The sequence below is a fragment of the Microtus oregoni genome, unplaced genomic scaffold, assembly GCF_018167655.1.
Source record: "Microtus oregoni isolate MIOR12 unplaced genomic scaffold, Mior012 000001F_ref0000356, whole genome shotgun sequence".
NCBI classification, from domain to species: Eukaryota; Metazoa; Chordata; class Mammalia; order Rodentia; family Cricetidae; genus Microtus; species Microtus oregoni.
In genome coordinates, this window is record NW_024543060.1 from 78,075,356 (window position 1) to 78,095,815 (window position 20,460).

General features: G+C 34.2%; 1 protein-coding gene across 1 annotated transcript in view; it reads left to right on the forward strand.

The window, feature by feature from the left end:
* Window positions 1–20,460, forward strand: part of Lrriq1 (leucine rich repeats and IQ motif containing 1) — a 129,603-nt gene that overhangs the window by 26,160 nt on the left and 82,983 nt on the right. Inside the window, exons 12-15 of the mRNA XM_041673590.1 lie at window positions 9,603–9,796; window positions 11,796–11,923; window positions 17,151–17,224; window positions 18,522–18,615. Coding sequence (XP_041529524.1) covers window positions 9,603–9,796; window positions 11,796–11,923; window positions 17,151–17,224; window positions 18,522–18,615 — 490 coding nt within the window. The remainder of the gene's footprint in view (window positions 1–9,602; window positions 9,797–11,795; window positions 11,924–17,150; window positions 17,225–18,521; window positions 18,616–20,460) is intronic.

The following is a 20,460-nucleotide window of genomic DNA, read 5'->3' on the forward strand; positions in this document are numbered from 1 at the left end:
TATGGCATAATTCTCCTGGCTTAGTACCTGTGCTTCCCTTGCCGCGTCAGTAAAATTGCTCCGCCAAGCCTGATAGAAGGGTTTGATCAACTTGGATTTCAGCTGCGTTGACAGGACTTCTTCACAGATGCTGTTCGTCATCTACCTAGTCCTGGGGTAGGGTCTTCCCTGATATGTTGTCAATGTACTAGGAGATACATTATAAAAAAAAATCATTGAATCTCCCTTCCCTAGTAGCTATCCAATGTCAATAGCTCTGCAGCTGGTTCTGGAATTTTATGCCCACCTTCCCCCATCTGTGTGTGATTTTTGTTTGGTTTGAGCTTTTGCATACTGTTGCAATCACGGTGAGTTTCTATGTGCACCTGCCATGTTGTTTCTGGAAAATACTGTTTCCTTAATATTATCTCCTATCCGTGGCTCTTATAGTCTTTCTGGCTCTGAGCTTTTGGGAGAAGTGTGATATGTATTTCCTATTTAGGGCTGAGCACTCCACGGTCTCTTCATCTCTATAAGTTGACAAATTGAGGGTTCCTGTGCTAATTGGCATCTCCTGCAAGAAGCTTTTATGATGAGTATTGAAAGATACTCTGATCTATGAGGACAACAATAAGTCATTAGGAATAGTTTTATTATTGTATCCCTTTAGTGATAGCTTCTCTTCTGACCAATCTAGCCACAGGTCTGTAATCTCTTTTGTGGTATCCGGTGGTCACCTCGTGGAAAAGAATTTAGATTCTATCAGAAAGTGGTTGGTTACTCCCATAACATTTGTGCAATTACTGCACCAGAGGTCTTATCTGGTTATTATTGTAATAAAGCAATAAGTTAATATTGTAACTCAGTTATAATTGTTCACAATTGGATGTACTAATGAATACTTTTTTTCTTCAGTAGCATGCATGTTTTATGGGCCTTGAAAAGATGACCAACTTTTGTTTTTCATTGGGAAGACAATTTTTATTCTATAAGATGTATCTCAGTTATTTCATTTAAGCTGATTGGTTTTAGACTGGTTGGGTTGTGATATTTTAAATGTCAGCTGTTATTATTAGTAATAATAATGTTAATAATATCATTATTAGCAACACATTGCTTTGCATAGCATTGGCTTTCTTCTTTGAGACTGTGAATTTCTACATTTTCAAAGAAGACTGTTATTTTTATTATGAACTTCAGCCTTGAATATTATGCTACCATAGTTGCCTCTCAAATGTCCTTGAAACTAAAGCCCATTTTTCTTTCATGGCTTTTCTTTTTTTTCTGTTTTTTTTTTGTTTTTGTTTTTTTTTTTTTGTTTGTTTGTTTTTTTGAGACAGGTTGGAGCCTGTCCTGGAACTAGCTCTGTAGACCAGGCTGGTCTCGAACTCACAGAGATCCGCCTGCCTCTGCCTCCCGAGTGCTATGGCTTTTCTTTTGTTCTTTCCTCCGGATCACCTTCTACTTTAAAATGTTTCAAGTATCATTGATTTAGATATTTATAGTCATAAAGTTTGGATTTGGGCCTACCTTTTTGATACATATTTAAAGTTTCTGTCACAAAGACACTCTCAGTTATAGTGTTCAAACACCCATGAATTTTCCCAAATACAAATAATTATTGTTACATTTTTGTTTTGTTTTGAAATTCTAGTATAAATACAGATAGGAATGATGACTATTTTAAAAATGGAGGCAACAGCATTAATAGTATATTACCGTGTGGGCACACACGAGAGGACTAGAGCAAAGCCAAAAAGAGCAAAAACAGACACTGTTTTTAAGAATTAGTAGAGTCGCCATTTTTATTGGCAGTAGTGCTATGTGGGAATTTGTGTAAGCCCTGGATTTCCTGTCAGATGTATGTGAAAGCCGCCACTGCTTTAATTGATGTGCGTGAGGTATCTCTGTAGTACAGAGAAAACAAGTCTAGGATGCCTTTGCTGTCTTTTGGATGTAGTGAGACTGCTCTATTTATTGAGTGCTAGAAGAGTGTATATTTGCAAGTGCTTTCCTGACGACCAGTGGAGTCTGTTTTTCATCTTTAAGAACAGCCTAGAAATTCTGGTTGAGCTATGGGAAAAGATCGATTTTGTCATTTGGGTGATATATTGCTCTTAAGAACTCTCATGAAGGAGCACAAAGATGGATTGGTATTTAGAAGTCAGCAAGTTGCAATTCCATTGTATAATATTTCTTAAGTAGGTGAAGTAAAATTGGCAGAGATACCATGCTATTTTATATTTTTAGTTTCAAATTTAATTGCTTGCTGATGCTTTTCTAAGTCCTCTCTGTCTTTGCTGTAGGCAATAAGCAATGCTAACTTTAAATAATCTTTATATTATAAAAATATTATAAATGTTATCTGTGTTCCTTTAGATTTAAGTGGACAATAGTAATATTACCATTAATCTTTTAAATCAATTCATTAGATATTAAAATCAATTCACTACAAACTAAACAATTCAACATTGTAGTAGCAAAATGAAATAATTAAATTAATTTCAAAGTAAGAGGTACTCTTTTAACAAAAGTACTGGTGAACTCAAGTTATGAAACTGGATTTTTATTATTATTGAATTTAATATTAAAATACATTTACATGCAGTATCTCTGGGAATATACAGTTTTCACTATCACTAATGGGATATACATTTAAATCTTAATTGAATTACACTACTAATATTTCAGCTTAATGAAGTACATACTAATTGTGGTTAGTGAAGTTAAGAAATAAGCAAATTTTTTAGTGTGTGCTTTTGTAGAAGTTGTGTAGTAATATAAAGGATACTGTTATGGTTTTTTTATTTAACTTCTTTATTGATTCTTTGGGAGTTTCACATCTTGCACCCCGATTTCGCTCATTTTCTGCTTCCCCATATTCCTTTACCCCTGAAGCACCCCCAAAAGAAAAAAAACAATGAAAGCAAGCAAACAAAAACAAGGACAAAACAAACAAACAAGCAAAAATAAAACCGTGTTTTTAAGTTTCTGTGAATCCTTGGCACTGTTTGCAAAGATATTTCCATTGAAGAAGAATTTGACATGCTCTGGAATGTTTTTCTGCATATTCAGAATTAGCTCACAAATGCTTACTGATCAAGTGATCTTTAGCAAATTCACTTTTTATCAGACCAGACATTTAGTTATTCTTTATTATTTGAATGATGTTTTATTTTTCTCGAATTTTCCATTCATAATTTAGTTTAGTTTGGTTGGAATGCAGTTAAATAGGGATGTTTCCATATGATTTTTATAACTGATGTCTTCTTTTGCCTAAAATTGGGAAAACATTTGTTTTCAATTTGTTAGATGGAGAAACAACCCTGGAATGGAAGTTTTACATTGATGGTTAAAGTTTCTAAAACTGGCTTGCAGGCAATATTAGGATTTTATGTTTTATTGAAATAGTTTTTTTTGAATAGGCAATTCCAATGAAAAATAGGTAATTTATATTCAGATATATAGTCAAGTATTCTTTATTTCTTTCATTTTCATGTTAGTTCTTAGTGATTTCAACAGAAACATTAAATTTATATTGTTTTTGAAAATAACTCCATGTTTTATAAAATAAAATTTTATAAGTATCATTTACAGGAAAATAGATTTTAATGTAGCAGAAATAAGTAGCCTTTATCCTAGTACGTTAGTTGTGTAATTCTCCTCTCGTGTAGATATTATGAAATAGTAACAGATGAATCTTCTCTTCCTTCACATACTTAAAAAAAACATTACCCATATGCTGAAGTAAGTCAGTTGAAATCACACTGCTAGTACATGATGTAGGCAGGATTTCAGGTTTGGAATTCATTCTATTTTTTTAATGTTGAGTGTGGGTTTTTTTTTTTTTTTTTGAGATTACAATATAATTACATAATACACCTGCCACACAACTTTTGAACCTAAGACTCATAGTCATTGTGCAAGATGCGACGGGAATACATCAAGATTATGTGTTTGAATTATTGAGGAAGAAAGTAAAAATTCTAATGTTTAGCATGTAGAAATGTTTTCAGTATTATACCATAAACATTTGGATCCGCTAGATGGCACTAGTTCACCTTTGGAAACGCAGTCAGTGCCCAGGTTTACAAGTAGAGAAAAAGCTGACCTTAGGTTTTCAACTAACTCATGAAAAAATTGTGGCGAAAATTCACAATATGGATAAGTGCCCTGACTCCTTCTTCAATATTTCTTGTTTCTATAGATAATTTAAAACCCTTGAGGACTTTGCACTGAAATTAAAACTCTCAAGCTCAGCTGAGCATATGTGTAGATAGTAGATCAGCTGAGCATATGTGTAGATAGTCGTGAAAAAATTGTGGACATAAACATTTTTGAAGAACTGAGAGCTTGGATATTAACATTGAATTCATTGAAAGCTTCCTGGCTACTTTCACATCTTTAGCTTTGCTATTTATATCAGGTGACAGGTTTTATTGTAGGTTGGCTAATTGCTGTGAGAATTCTTTAAAATGGATATTTAAAATGTTTGATCCATATGTACCGTGGACTGGGTACCTTGAGCAGTAGACACACTCGGCTTAAGCTCAAGCATACATTCCAGGATTGGGGGCTTTAAAGAGCATTTTAAAGTTAAGAATACCATAGGTTTTTGAAGTACAACTTGATGATTCTGTGGATTTCTTCCGTGTCTGTTGTTATGTCCCCCTTTCATTTATGACGGTGTTAATTTGGATATTCTCTCTCTGCCTTTTGATTAGTTTGGATAAAAGTTTGTCTATTTTGTTGATTTTCTCAAAGAACCAACTCTCTGTCTCAATGATTCTTTGTATTGTTTTCTTTGTTTCTATTTTGTTGGTTTCAGCCCTCAATTTGATTATTTCCTGCCCTCCTGGTGAGTTTGCTTTTTTTTTGTTCTAGAGTTTTCAAGTGTTCTGTTGACTCACTAGAATGGGATTTTTTCCACCTTCTTCATGTAGGCATTTAGTGCTATGAGCTTTCCTCTTAACACTGTTTTCATTGTTTCCCATATATTTGAGATGGTGTGTCATTTTCATTGAATTTTAGGAAGTCTTTAATTTCTTCCTTGACCCATTGGTGAATCAGGTGAGCATTGTTAATTTCCATCAGCTTATGAGCTTTCTGAAATTAGTGTTGCGGTTGAATTCTAATTTTAAGCCATGGCAATCCAATAAGATACATGGGATTATTTCAATTTTTTGTATTTGTTGAGGTTTGCTTTGTTACCTAATATGTGTTCAATTTTTGAGAAGATTCCATGAGGTGCTGAGAAAAGGGTATATGGGGCACACCGTGCCCCCGTGTCTGCGCTCTGTGCCCTTGAACCCAGTTACCGAGATTCGGGCAAGGGGGCTGGAGGTGAAAATACACAGACACACACAGAGAGACAGCGACACTGGTCATCCTTGAATTCCCCAAGAATGCCCCCTTTATTGTGTTCAGGGGCAGATTATATAGAGATAGCCACGCCCCAGCCAAACCCACCAGAAACCAATCTCCTGCCATCAGGACTCCTGAAGGTCTCCTGCTCAGAGCAGCTGTAGGCACTCAGATCAGGTGATAACAAGAAATTCAGGATCTGGGGGCCTCACTGCTCCCAACAGGTATATTCCTTTATGTTTGGGTGGAATGTTCTGTAGATGTCTGTTAAGTCTATTTAGTCATAACATCTGTTAGTTCCCTTATTTCTCTGTTAAGTTTCTGTCTGGTAGACCTGTCCTGTACTGAGAGTGAGGTGTTGAAGTCTCCTACTTTTAGTGTGTGGGGTTTGATGTGTGATTTAAGCTTTAGTAGTGTTTCTTTACACATGAGGGTGCCCTTGTATTTGTGGCATAGATGTTTAGTACTGAGATTTCCTCTTGATAATTCTTTTCCTGTGATTAATATAAAATGTCCTTATTTGTCTCTTTTGTTTGATTTTAGTTTGAAGTCTGTTTTGTTAGATATTAGGTAGGATAGCTATACCAGCTTGTTTCTTAGGTCCATTTAATTGGAATTTTTCCCCCAACCCTTTATTCTGAGGAGATGCCTATCTTTGAGATTGAGAAAGAAAATAGATCCATATCTATTGCCATGCACAAAACTCAAATGGGTCGAAGACCATAACGTAAATCCAACCACACTGAACCTCATAGAAGAGAAAGTGGGAAGTACACTTGAACACATTTGCACAGGAGACCACTTCCTAAATATAACACCAGTAGTACAGATGCCGGGCGATGGTGGCGCACGCCTTTAATCCCAGCACTCGGCAGGCAGAGGCAGGTGGATCTCTGTGAGTTCGAGACCAGCCTGGTCTACAGAGCTAGTTCCAGGACAGGCTCCAAAACCACAGAGAAACCCTGTCTTGAAAAATAAAAAAAAAATAAATAAATAAAAAATAAAAAAATAAAAAATAAGATTCTGAAAGAAACAATTAGTAAATGGGACCTCCTGAAACTGAAAAGCTTCTGTAAAGCAAAGGACACAGTCAACAAGACAAAATGGACTCCTACACAACTAGAAAAAATCTTCACCAACCCCACATCAGACAGAGGTCTGATCTCCAAAATATAAAAGAAACTCAAGAAATTGATCATCAAAAAAAAAAAAAGACCAAATAATTAAAAAAAAAAAAAGGAGTATAGACGTAAATAGAGGACTCTCAACAGAGGAATCTAAAATGGCTGAAAGACACTTAAGGAAATGCTCAATATCCTTAACCATCAGAGAAATGCAAATCAAAACCACTCTGAGATTTCATCTTACACCTGTAAGAAAACAACCTATACTGGAGAGGAAAAATACTTATTTGATGATTATTACAATTAGGGTATATTTTAATATTCGATATTTGCTGATGAACCTAATTGCTCTCAAACTGACAGAATGTGAATTATGGTTCGCATATCTGAGACAGAAATTGTTGACTGGCATTTTGAGATATATAAAGACAAGGGAATACCATGAGCCAGTGTGTTCATAAAGATAATGAAAGCAAAATTGCTCAGAGTTCTGTAGGTCATCTGAACAAACTTTTCTCCGTTGCTGAAAACCCACACAAGTACTTATGCCTGTTCTTTTTACCTTCCAATGTACTGTTACTTTTCGTTCGATATTGCTACTAATGTCTCTATCATTCAGGTTTCCAATGATTTCATTGCAACCAAAACAATGACCTTTTCTCCCTTTTATTGCTAACTATGCCTGACATGAGCCATGGCTTGTAATTTATCACACAATTCTAATTGCCTTTTCCTCTTCTGTTGTAACGAAGCTGCTTGTTTGTTTCCCGGCCACCTGGCACTCAAAATAATCATACAGATACTGTATTATTTAAGTCACTACTTGGCCCATTAGCTCTAGCTTCTAATTGGCTAACTTTTACATATTAATTTAGCCTATTTCTATTAATCTGTGTATCGCCACAAGGCTGTGTCTTACCAGGTCCGGTGTCAGTCTCCAGCACATGGCTTACAACAAATTGGTGTCCACGTGGCCAACTAATATCCACTTAAAACCTGAGAGAGCTTGGAGAGTAATTCTAGACACAAAATAACAGTGTTAAGCATGGCTTCTTGGTAGCAGCAATTTCTCGGATTTGCTAACTTTGTTAGAGGCAGGTGCATCTCATTCAAGAGAGGCTTCCTGACTCAGCCTTTGCTGCAAAACTTTGCAGCTCTTTTAAGAGGCCCTGCCACCAAACACTTAAATGGTGTTTATGAATAGCCTACAGCATGCTCCTTGGTGGCAGCATGGACCTTGAAACTCCAGAGTTGTGACAATAAACACGGCTCTAGCCAGTACCTTAGCCTTGAGGCTAGACTCTCAGAAAGCTAAGGAATGGGCTGGATCCAACTGTCAAAGTCATGACTTTAATCCTAGCCATATTAAAGACTCATGTGGTCAGGAAAAAAGAGATACAGTAAACATAGTTTCAGACCAAAAAAAAAAAAGCTCTAAACAGTTTTGGTGTGTTTAAAAAATATTTGTAGGTTTGGGAGAGAAAAGATAAAGGATAAAGTCCTTAAAATGAAAAAGAATGAGAGTAGTTGTGACAAAAATTAAAAATAAAAATAAAAGGAAAGAGTTTAAAATAAAGCCATGTAAAGAGGGAAAATACACAGAGAGTCTGGATACTGTATATTATTGTGTTATCTTTAATTTGTATGACTGCTGAGGAAGGAGCAACAGCTGCTAAAAGACTTTTGATTATTAATGCTGCTGGATTAATCTAACATATATATTTTTAAAATGCCTTGACTTCAAAATTTAAGTCAAAAGTTATGTTACTTTGGAGAAGAGGTTTTACTTTTGTTTCCACAGAGAATAAGAGGCTGTGGATTTATTGTGGGATAATAAAAAACAGGTTTGATCAAGGAAGGCCCCCCCCCCGAAGAATCTCCATTGGGAGCAGATGGTCCAGATGATCCAACATTTCAGAGGACTTCTGTTGGAGTTTCCTCTGAGTTCTGCATCCAGCACAGTTTCAAGACTGCTGCCTGAGATGATCAAGCCTCACAGTATACTCAAGTTAGGACTTGATCATAATTTTAAATTTTCTTTAGGTCCCCATAAGCTTATCAGTGTCCCAAATCAGCAGAAAGTAACCTATAAAACTATACCCACATTACCAAAAAATGGACTATGTATATATTTTTTTGTTTAGAGCATTGGTTACAAGTCATTATGAATAATGGTCAGGAAGAAAACTAAACAAAGGAGATTAGATTCATAATTCTTGTTTAAAAGGGGAGCTGGAAAGTGCTATGGGACAATGTTTTGTAGCCTGTCAATTGCATTTTAATAAAATGCTGATTGGACAGTAGCCAGGCTGGAAGTATAGGTGGAGCAATGAGAATAGGAGAATTCTGGGAAGAGGAAAAGTCGGTCTGCTGTCACCCAGACACAAAGAAAGCCAGACACAGAACAAACAAGATGTGACTGCCTCCCCGGAAAAGGTACAAAGCCACATGGCTAACTAACACAGATAAGAATTGTGGGTTGTAAGTTATAAGAGTTAATAAGAAGCCTGAGCAAATAGGCCAATCAGTTTACAATTAATGTACGCCTCTGTGTGTTTATTTGGAACTAAACGGATATGGGACCTGGTGGGGCAAAAACATCTGTCAACTGGTTCTCCCAACTGTTTTTGTTGTATCTGCTGTCTCATTTTTGCTTCTGTTGTCAAAAAAAAAGCTAATTTATGCAACTTTATGTTTCATTTTTTATCTTGTCTCCAACAATGCTTGAAAAAGTTAAAAAATGTTATTTGCCATTCTGAATTCAAATAAAATTTTTGTTAAGATTGGCAATTTTCCTCGTTTGTTTGTTTGAATATTCCTATTTCCTAATCTATGCATTAAAATTTTCTTTCAGTTTTTAATTTATACATAACTTTATAGCTAAACACTGTTTTTCAAAACTAGGCATAGTGTTGCATGTCTGTAATCCTAGCAATTGAGAGGGTAAAATAAGATGTTCAAGATATGAACTTTGCCACAAGTTTTAAACCAGCCTGGGTTTACAAGGAAACAGGGCATTAAAAAAATACAGATATAGATGTAGATGTGAATTTATCTCCAAAAACAGTTTGCATGATGTTATGTCTCAAGAAGAATGTATAATAGAAGTGTGATATTAGAAAACTTATCTTCCAGGTGGTTTAGAATCCTTGAAATCCCTTCAGCAACTAACTGTGGACCATAATCAGCTAATCAGCACCAAAGGTCTTTGTGAAGCACCAACCGTCGTATACTTGGATTGTTCACATAATCATCTTACTGATGTTGATGGCATCGAACCTTGTGGATTGCTCCAAATAGTAAAGCTGCAGGGAAATTACCTAAGAGAGGTAAATTAAATAAGGAATTAATATCCATAACCAATGCGATGTCCTTCTTTTAATTGAAATATCTACTATATATTTTGAAAGCAATTTAAATATTTTTTCTTTATTTTTAATCAACAACTGTATATTATTTACAAGTTACCTTTTTCTTTATAGTTTTTATTAGAATATATTAATTACACATAATAATGATTTTCATTATAGTATTTCCATACATGAGCACAATTCAAAAAACACATTACTCTCTCATCCACTTCCAATACCAGTTATTTCCCTTTTGAACTTGTTGCCCTCTTATATCATTTATTTTGTATGTGGGGAAGGAGAGATGGAGAGAGGGAAAGAGGAAAAAGGGAAAGAAACTCAATGAGTTTCATTCATGCTATGTATAGGAGTACAGCTAGGTATTTTTTTTCCAGGAACATTTAAACACTATTACTAACTGCATAGAAATCTTCAGAGAAGGGTAGGGCTTCATGGGGCATTTAGCATTCTATGATTAGTTAGGTGTTGTCAAGTCTAACTTAGAGGACATCTTTTGCAGGTCCACAGAACTGCTGTTCATTCAAGAATGTAATAGCCATGTTGTGCCCTGAAGATAGTGTTCCAAATGGTCCACCTCATTCCCTCCAGTCCCAACATTTTTTGGCTCCTTCTTAAATGTTATATGAGCTTTGGAAGAGCTTACAGATGGGCATTCATCACCAGTTTATTCTCTCTACTTTGATCAGTTGAGTACATACAGTCAGCACTGCAAAACCAAATATCTCTGAAGCTGACTGCAGTAATATTTGATAATTATATTAGTTATGGAGATGTCATTTTTGAAAGGCACATCATGTTTAGTTAACAAAATACCATCATTATCTTCTGTAGATGGAAGTTTATGTACCACCCAGTCTCACAGCTGTTCAGTCCTGAACAAATACACAGGCTTCTTGGGGAGAATTGTCATCAATGCTCATATTCATTTGTGCACCTGTATGCAGTACCTTTCACAAGACAAGTGATATGAACTCAGTAGTTCAACAGTGGCAAATCTGTTACTGGAGTAAACAATTGCTCTCTGATTGAATTTATTGCTTCCTCTACAGGAGAAAATTCCTGCCTGGTACAGTAAACATGGTATAAACTCCTTCGATGGGACGTTTAGAAGCCTGTGTAGTATTTTATTACAGTCTGAAGGCAAGACAGCAACAAAGGGTTCAGCCCAGTTCCAGTTTTATTTCTTTATGTCATGCAACCAAGGCAGGTGGAGTCTTCATCAAATAAGATCTTAACCATCTAGTTCTGGTATTTAACCAAGACCAGTGGCAACTGCCCATATATTTTATCGACCAACATGGAGATGGGAGCACTCTTGGAACTGGGATTTTCATTTAATAACACTTAGCTTCTGGGAGCAACTTCATCTACCTAAAAAGGATACCATCAATAAAAGCTCATTTTTAATTATATTTCCTTATGATATTTTCCTACAACTTTACTTTCATCTGCAACATGTAGTCCTGTGGTCCATTTCCTTGCCTTTGTCCTGGTTCCCAACATTTGGCCTTTCATACTTGTTTTCTTATATTCTACTACCTCTCTTAAATATCTTTCCTGCTCCTTGGCCTCTTTTCATTATTTTATATTTTTATCCACTTAGGAAAAAAACCAATTTCTTATGGTGTCTAATATGTATAGTTTAAGGTAAGATTCTCAAAAAACTAAACTATAGCATATCTTAATATTTCAGTCTCACTTAGGTACATAAGTTGGAACACATTTATCTACTATCGAGATTAAATTGCATTTTGTCATAAAACTTCTTGAAAAGAACATTAGAAATAATAAAATTAGTAGGCATTTTATCCATACTGAAAGACTCATAATAATATGCTTTGAGATATTATTGCTTATCAGAATGTATATCTCATAAGCTTTGGTAGACTCTATACTTTTAAATTTGCTTAGAAAATATTTTGCCTGTTATCAAGTAATAAAATATATTTAATTGCAGCCTCCATCCTTAAAAAATCATGTTCTGCTTAGAGAATTGCATTTGGATGACAACAGCATCTTAAATGCGGAAGTACTTTCTTCATGTTGGCTGCCTCTACTACAAGATCTTAGTATCTCTCAAAACAGGTAAAGATATATTTTATTTTAGGAATAGTTATTTAAAATTGCTGTATGATGTACATAAACTAGAAAACTTGGGATTCCTGAAATTAAATCAGGATGCATCAAAATAAATCAGTACACAAGATACAGATATAACTATATAGAGGTTTAAAAACTGAAGTGTCTGAGTTACCCGACGCATTCAGTAAAATTTTTAAGTTTATTCTACTTATTTTGTTTTCAAAATACGTTTTTCAAAAACGTACTTGTAGAAACATCTCAGGGCAGTCTTGTTTATGTTTATAAAGAATTAGTCTTCAAAAAAATATAACATATAGGAAATTTAATACAGAGGGATGCCTCACTCTCTCAAATGTTATTTATTAAGTCATAAAACAATGTTTTTTAAATCTTCTCTCAATTTGCTTGTCTTTTGTAATTGTTGGAATGGATTTAAATTTGAATCCCACAGGGATGTAAAGGAGTAACACTTAAAATGTCTTAACATTAATATAAACTGAGTACCTGCATCTATAGGCAGATTAGAGACAATCAAATAAATACCTAGATCATTGGACTGAATTATTGTGTAAAGTTAAAATATCACAATAATGTGTGTCATTCTTTCTCTCTGTGCTTAATGATTTATTGAAAGATATTCAATCTAATATGATTAATTTATTAACCACAGACATGGAGAAAGATGGTTGAACTACCTTTTACAAGAAATTAATTTTTTTGAGTTACAAGATGTTTACAAGACCAGTGGTAAAGGACAAATGTGTGCTTGCTGATAAACCATAAAATAAAATATCTCAGTCTTTGCTAAGGAGTGTTCATATTTTAAGCACGTGTGTATCAAATGATTTACCCCAGAGATATTAATCTTTGAAAATAAAAATTCTAAATATACATTTTAAAGTCAAATTAGATTGTAATCATATCCAAATTATGAAATCTGACTTGCATTTAACAGAACATTGTTTCAATTTGAAGTAAGCTCCTTCAAGTGAAACCATATATTACTTTGGACCTGTGTGAGTACATAGGATCTTTTTATAAAAAAATAATAAAAAATGAAGTGTTCAATTATGAGTTGGACACACATAGTAAACCATGCACAAATGGGCACAATACACATATTTGACAGAAGTAGTTCTCAAACTATACTTCTAACACTAGAAAATATTTATGTTAAGGAAATTATAAAAGAAAAATTCCCTTAGTTATCTGACTGCTTATAATTTAAGCCTACAATGAAATATTCTTTCTGTCAAAGTTAAAATATCACAGGTAATGATGAGCTTTGGCTATATCATTCTCTGATGATATTCCCCTATCAAGGAATTATTCAACTACACCAATCAGTTCTTGGATTTAATAATGATCAATGAAATAATTACTCCCAATTTTTAATATTTGTAATTTTGGGTTTTTTTTGGTTTTTGAGACAGGGTTTCAATATTTGTAATTTTGATTACTTCGATAAAACATTTGTATACTAAGGTGAGGCTTGTTATTTTGAGAGCTATAACATATATTATAACCTTTATAAACTTCTTGGAAAAGAAAAATTAAACTTGAATCATGTCTGTACAAAATGTCATTTCGACTAAAATGACAAGCATCATTTGTAATTTTATAAAAAAAAACCATAATGCATGTATATATAGCATAAGAGTAGAAAAAAAGGGTTCCACATACAGGTAAGTATGTGGAAATATGTGAGGAACACAGTCAATGTACATTAGATACTGATAAAAAAGGAATATACAGTCATTAAATATATGTAATTATTATTACATACAACATATAGAATTTTATAATACTATCACTTATTTAAGCATATTTTTATACTATCAAATCCTTTGCATATATCAGCAAATGCTGTTAGTAAAGCAGACCTGAAGGGACATGAAGAAATGAAATTATTTCCTAATGGCTTAATAATCTCAGGACTTAGTCTTTTCTCAGCAGATTTATTTCTTTAGCAAGGATGCATGTGACAGTGTTCTGTCTGTGCAGTGTGTGCAGAGCCACATAGCGGGTGTTAAAACTCAGCTAGACCAGTTCAGGTTTGTGGTTTGAATCTTTGACATCCCAGCCAGTTTGCATGAAGGAGATCTTTGCATTGTCTAAGACTTAACTTCTTCCCAAGTGTCAAAGCTCTGCTGTTGCCTACCTTCGGCTATCAAGTTCAAGTATCATCCACATAGGGAGTGAATGTGAGTCCAATAAATTTAAAATGGAGACATTTAAAATGCGGTTGTATAGACATCGTTGGGATGTCTAATTAGGATACTCTTACATGGTTTATATTTTCTTTGACTTTTGGTAACTATTTCCATCACAAGGAAGAGATTATAAATCCACATACCTTCTTTCCGCACAAATGGAACACATACAAAGAACAGTATTTAGCGAATATTGTTTGGAATACTTGTTTCATCCAGTCTTCTGTTTTAAATTTTCATTAGGCCATGTGACTGGTTTAAGTTTGACTCGGAGGAGTTCTAACCAGAAGACTCTCTGGCTAGATAAACTGTCCCTACTTCCAGTCAGACCCTAAGTGGGGCCAGAGTTGAAACTTACCCATTGGCTGCTCATTGTACAAATCTTTGCTTTTTTTTTTTTTGTCGTCTTTGAAAGTTATATCATTTAATGCCCAGGGCTAATGTGACAAGGTCAAGTCGTATTAGGTTTTCACTAATGTCCCTTTGTCTTTCTGGTTTGAATTTTCTTGAAAAAAATATTCGTGAAATGTCTGTAAAGGGAAAACCTATAAATGCATGGGTAAAAGGAGTTTATGATCAGATTTCCACCAGCACAATGGGTAGTCATAAAGACGCATGAATAGCTACTTTCCTTGATTAAAGATAAAAAAAAACAATTCACAAATAATGGTTTTAAAAGAATGAGTATGTGAGTAGATAAAAATGCATATTACAGAGATATTTAACCACAGCAGAAATTTAATTGTTTAAAGTGATTTTTTTTAAAAAAAAAAAAGTCATACTGTTTTTAAATTCTAGAATGACATTGCTTATTTTCTCTTGGAGTTTTTAAGTATATGTCACCATGTAGCCTTAAGAAGTACACAAAATATTATGAAGAAAAGAAAGAAAGTAACTGCATTATGAAGAGTGAACTAATTTACTCACTATTGAATTTTAGCAGAAATACAAAGATTTAATACTAAAATGTAGAAGAACTTCAAATATAATTTTGGTTAAGTATTTTTATGCTATCCCTTGAAGAATCAAAATTTAATATCTGTAAAATTATCAGGAACAAGTTCAGGATGGAAGCACTATAAGATGAAGTCTTACATAAAATAATTATCTATCCACAATGCTTTAATTTTGCCCGTCTTCCTCCTCCTCTCCTTCACCAAACCCCTGCTTCCCTGCCTTTTACTTGTTTATCCTCTCTTCTTCCTTTGTTTCCTGTTACATTCATGTGACATTTAAGTCAATTTTATTCTTAGGTTGTACAAATAAGGGTTTGTAGCTCCATCTTTTTTTTTATGTTTTCTTTAAGTATTTTTGTTCTACACCCTGTCACCCATGAGACTCTTAAAGGAGTGGGAGTGTACAGGATTAGAATGAATGGTTATATTGTGTTTAGGAGTGACGACAGTGAACAGCATTTTCCTCCAGCCTCGTTATTTCGTATAGGTTTCATCAGTAGTATCTTCTTTCCTTCTCCTAATGCAGAACAGGGTAGTACAAGGGAGGAGTCAAGGTGCATACAAGGGTTAGTCTGTGCCAGACACCGTGAGGCTTTTAGCCACAGCGCTGCTGTGTGACCCATGACCTTAGAATAATAGTTATAATAGGTTTAGACACATACACACACGCAAGAGAGAGGGAGACAGAAAGATAAAATTAATTTGAATTTCTCAGTATTTACTTGAATATATATATATATATATATATATATATATATATATATATGTTAAGTATCATTATTTCTTGCTTGAAAGTAAGTTCATATTTCTAATTGTGAATGAAGCACAATACAACGTTAGGTAATTATATTGATAGTAACTCACTTTAGTCTAAAATATTTTTTAAAGCCATAATAATCAGTTATTTTATTAAAAGTGATTTTTTAAAAAAATTGTCTGTGTATGCATGCACACACACATATAATTATAAACTGTTGAGGTGGTTTTTGTTGTTTATACGTAGTATATTGTATACTAAAACTCTGCATTGAACAATGAATAAGGGGATTAAAGCCTGGGAGAGGCTTAATCTTCTTCCAGCACTCCTTAGTTCCTCTAGATTTTGTCTGGGAATGGAGCCCTGTAAAATTTTCTCTTCCATGTTAAAACATTCACTGATACTGCCAGTAGTCCAAACTTGTTAGTGGGACTATTCATAGGAAAAACTTTCATAGTCGATTCTGCCTCTTATATTCTTTCTGAACCCTTTTAGAATGTTCTCTGAGCCATAGATTCTGTAGAGGTGGTATAGATGTATTCTTTAGAGCTGGGCTCCTCATGATTTATTTATTGTTGCACTGTGACCAGTGTGGTTCACACACACACACACACACACACACACACACACACACACACACAATGCACCCCTGAATATTTGTGTGTAACAATAATAAGCAAAGAAAAATAGGCTATCAACTTGGAGGGAACAGTGTAGAGGTTTGAGCTAGTGTAGCAGGGAAGGCCTGAAATAATGAAATGTGGGGGGAAGGGGGAGTGATGACATTTTATTTACATATAAAATAATCATTAGGTACAAAAAACCAAGTTTGTACCTAAAAGATTTAGGCCATGCGCTTAAATTAAAAAAAAAAGGAAAAACAAATCATGTAATTTCTGTATAACTAGCTTTATAAATATATTAAGCAAAATAATAACCAGATAACTACCCGTTTTAAACTGGATTGCAAATATACATCTAAGCCCATGGTATTTGTGGCTGAAATTAGCAATTCCACAGTAGTTTCTTTTTTAAATGAATCAAAATCTGCCATTATTGTAATGTTCCACGGTAAATTCTCTTTAAAAATGAACTTCAATTTTCCATAATAGGATTACTTGCATTCTTAATAAATACTATTACTCAGTGTTTTAATTTTACTGCATTGTATTGTACAATTATAGATAATTGTATATAATTTCTTATAATTATATAATTGCATTAGATAAATGAGTTGTACTTCAAACAAAATAACAAGAATATGCTTGTTAATTTTTTTAATCATGGTAATATTTTGTTTTCAGTTTAACAACAATTGCGCCACTGTTTCATTTTGTGTCTTTGGAAAAGCTGGATGTCAGCAACAATTGCCTTTCTGGTAAGGTTGGGATTCTATTTCTTTGTTTCCGTTAAATTATAGGCTTTTTATTTCTGATTCAAATAAAGTTAAGAATTCTTCTGAATACATATGCATTTATATACATGAATATGAGCAAAAAGATTGCTTCTAGCTTTATTATTCCTGCCTCTTTACCCATTAAAAGTTCATTAAAGCATTTTGAATTGAATGAATCCCCTAAATGTTTTCCCCACTTACTCTTCCAGTCAGCCCCTTCCAAACAGCAGCCACAGTCTTATTTTCCCACCAAAAGCTATAATAACAATATATATGCTCCTGGACTTTAGTTGGATCTCTGAGATGATTAACAAGGTTTCATTATGTTGGGTGCAAAATCTTACGTCATTTATAAAACTGTTACGTAAGTCTTAGCGTCAGGTTTATTAGACCTTCCCCCAAACACTGGATGCCTGTGCTATTTTGAATCTTTTCATCCTGCATCATAGCCAACACTCTGTCAAGGCCATGCCATGAATTCTCAAAATATGTCTCCAACATTCCTGAATTTTCTTCTCTATATGTTTCCCCAGATATTCTAGCCTCATTTCTAACAGTTTACACTTTAATTCAGCAAAGTAGAATATTGCACTGTCCTTCCAGAGGAGCCAAAATATTCTTCTAACATAAAATTATTGAGGTCATAGAAAAGCTAAAAGGACATATTGTATGTTTCCTTTCCACCAGATCCTGACTTAACATACATATGTCATGTCTGTGAGTCTTTGTATGTGACCACAAGTTGCATGTATAGTCAGTGTTCGTCTTCTGGGTGAAATCAAGTCTCTACACTTTGCTCTGTAGAGCAGTCTAGATTCACCTATACCCTTTATTTTTAAAAGTGGAGAGGTATTTATGATTATATCTGTTGATGTACTTATAAGCTTTAGCACGTCGTATTACTTTATATTCAGCGCTGTAATTTTTGTTCTAGGTATAGTAGCGCATTAAGTACATTATCTCATCTAGTTCTCACACAGCAACAGAGTCAAAAACTGGATTTTAGAAATGAGTTGTCTGAGTTCGTATAGTTGCTAAGTGGTGGAAACATAATTTTATACTAGTCTATGTTCTACTCAGTACCCTCTCTTTTCTGAAAGCTTGGGGTATTCAATGGGAAACATTAAGTATCATTTTAATTGGGAAATTGGTGATTTATTTATGTCCAATTATGTTAAAATTATCTATGTAACTTTGCTAATTTTCTTTCTTCCTTCCTTCCTTTCTTTCTTCCCTCCTTCCTTTCTTTCTTTCTTTCTTTCTTTCTTTTTTTCTTTAGATCTTACAAGTGTCATGTCTTGGTTTAATGCATGCTACTCTCTCCGTGAGCTTTGTCTTACTGGAAACCCAGTCCTTCAGGAAACGAACTGGAGGTAAGGAAACAATTTTAACCGATGAATATCCTATTTACCATTTCTTAGGGCAAAATATGATACCAATTTTCCTTGAAAAGTTATTAAAGTTACCTGAATAGCTTACTGTATCTTTGTTCATTATAAAACATCATTATCCTAAAATATTTTCTCACATATAGATGAGTTAATGCAAATTTGAAAGTATGATTTTGAGGCAAGTAGTTGATGAAAAGTCCAGTTATCTTTGAATTAACTTGGATTTTGGTTTGCTAGAGAACAAACATTTTCCACCAACATCTTGTGAGTCCGTGTCTAACTTACTATTTCAATTATTTCTTTCTGAAAGTTGGACTGATAAAGTAAAACTTATGTATTTCTTACTGAAAACCTGAGCCTGTCAAATTTCAGTTAGATCAATTGTTCTATTATACATTCCATTACCTAAAAGAAGAGATTCATTTATCTAGAGGGTTTAAAATCAAGAAGTCTATAAAATATGGATTTGTTAATGAAAGGACTCAGGCAACTTGGATACAGTTTGTTGCAGTGAACTTTACATAACCTCATGGTACCAACAAAGGGATTAGTTATAGATTTTCCCAATTGGTTTCTTACTTTCATGTCAAGCCAGTGATAACATGCAAAAAAACTGATGTACTGAAAAAAAAAAGAACCTCTTTTAAAACATAATCCAGAAGCAACATTTGAAATCTCCTTTGAGAATTTGTTTCATTGGCTGATGATTAATGGCGCTTGGTAAGTGGCAGAATATGCACCAGGAAGTTTTCACTAAATGAAATATTGATTTGGCCCTCAAGTAGGAGGAGCCCAGCTGGAAAAACTAATCTTGAAATCTCACAGTGTTCTTCTGCTTCATTCCCTACATTAATCAGCTTTCTCATATATTCCCCACAAGCTCACATGGCTGACTGCTGAACTTAGGGACAATCCACACTCTGTTGCCTTCTGCAGGTCTGAGGACTGCTCCCGTCACTAATTAAGGAAAAAAAAAAAACAACCTCCCTTTCAAATAAGTAAATCCATTATGAATCTTGAATATATGTTACAGAGACTTTAACATATTGTTTCTATTCTAAACTTCCATGCAAATCTTTACATCGTAAAGAATTTCATCAAAATATTCTGATTAAAGTGACCTGCTTGGGAACTTGTGCGTATAGAAGTGAAAAAGACAGAATCAAAATATACCTAACATAGAAATTCAAGCCCAGTCTTAATAGAAAATATACTCCTTAACAAAAATACTTTACATAATGCTCTTCATGTCATTCATGTCATTAGCCAGATGTAAAGTCTTGATGATAGAAATACTGTTTTGTCCTTTTCTTATCTAGTACTTTCCACATGAACAGCTGCCAAATAGTGATGACTGCAATATTTTGAAATACATCTGACATTTAGTGTTGTTCTTAAAACTACTTGATTTTTCTTTGTAAAAAACATATTCTTTGGGCTGGAGAGATGGCTCAGAGGTTAAGAGCATTGCCTGCTCTTCCAAAGGTCCTGAGTTCAATTCCCAGCAACCAAATGGTGGCTCACAACCAACTGTAATGGGGTCTAGTGCCCTCTTCTGGCCAGCAGGCATACACACAGACAGAATATTGTATACATAATAAATAAATAAATATTTAAAAAACATATTCTTTGATAATTTTATACAATTTATCGGTATTACATTTGCCCCCTTTGCCTCCCAGAATGCAACCACACCTTCCTACCCACCTATCTTACTACTCTACCTCCTGCTCCTCCTCTCCTTTCTGTCCTCCCCCTCCTTCCCATTTTTCTTCTCTATTCTTCCTCCTTCTCAGTGTGTGTATGTGTTTGTGTGCTGCATGCCTC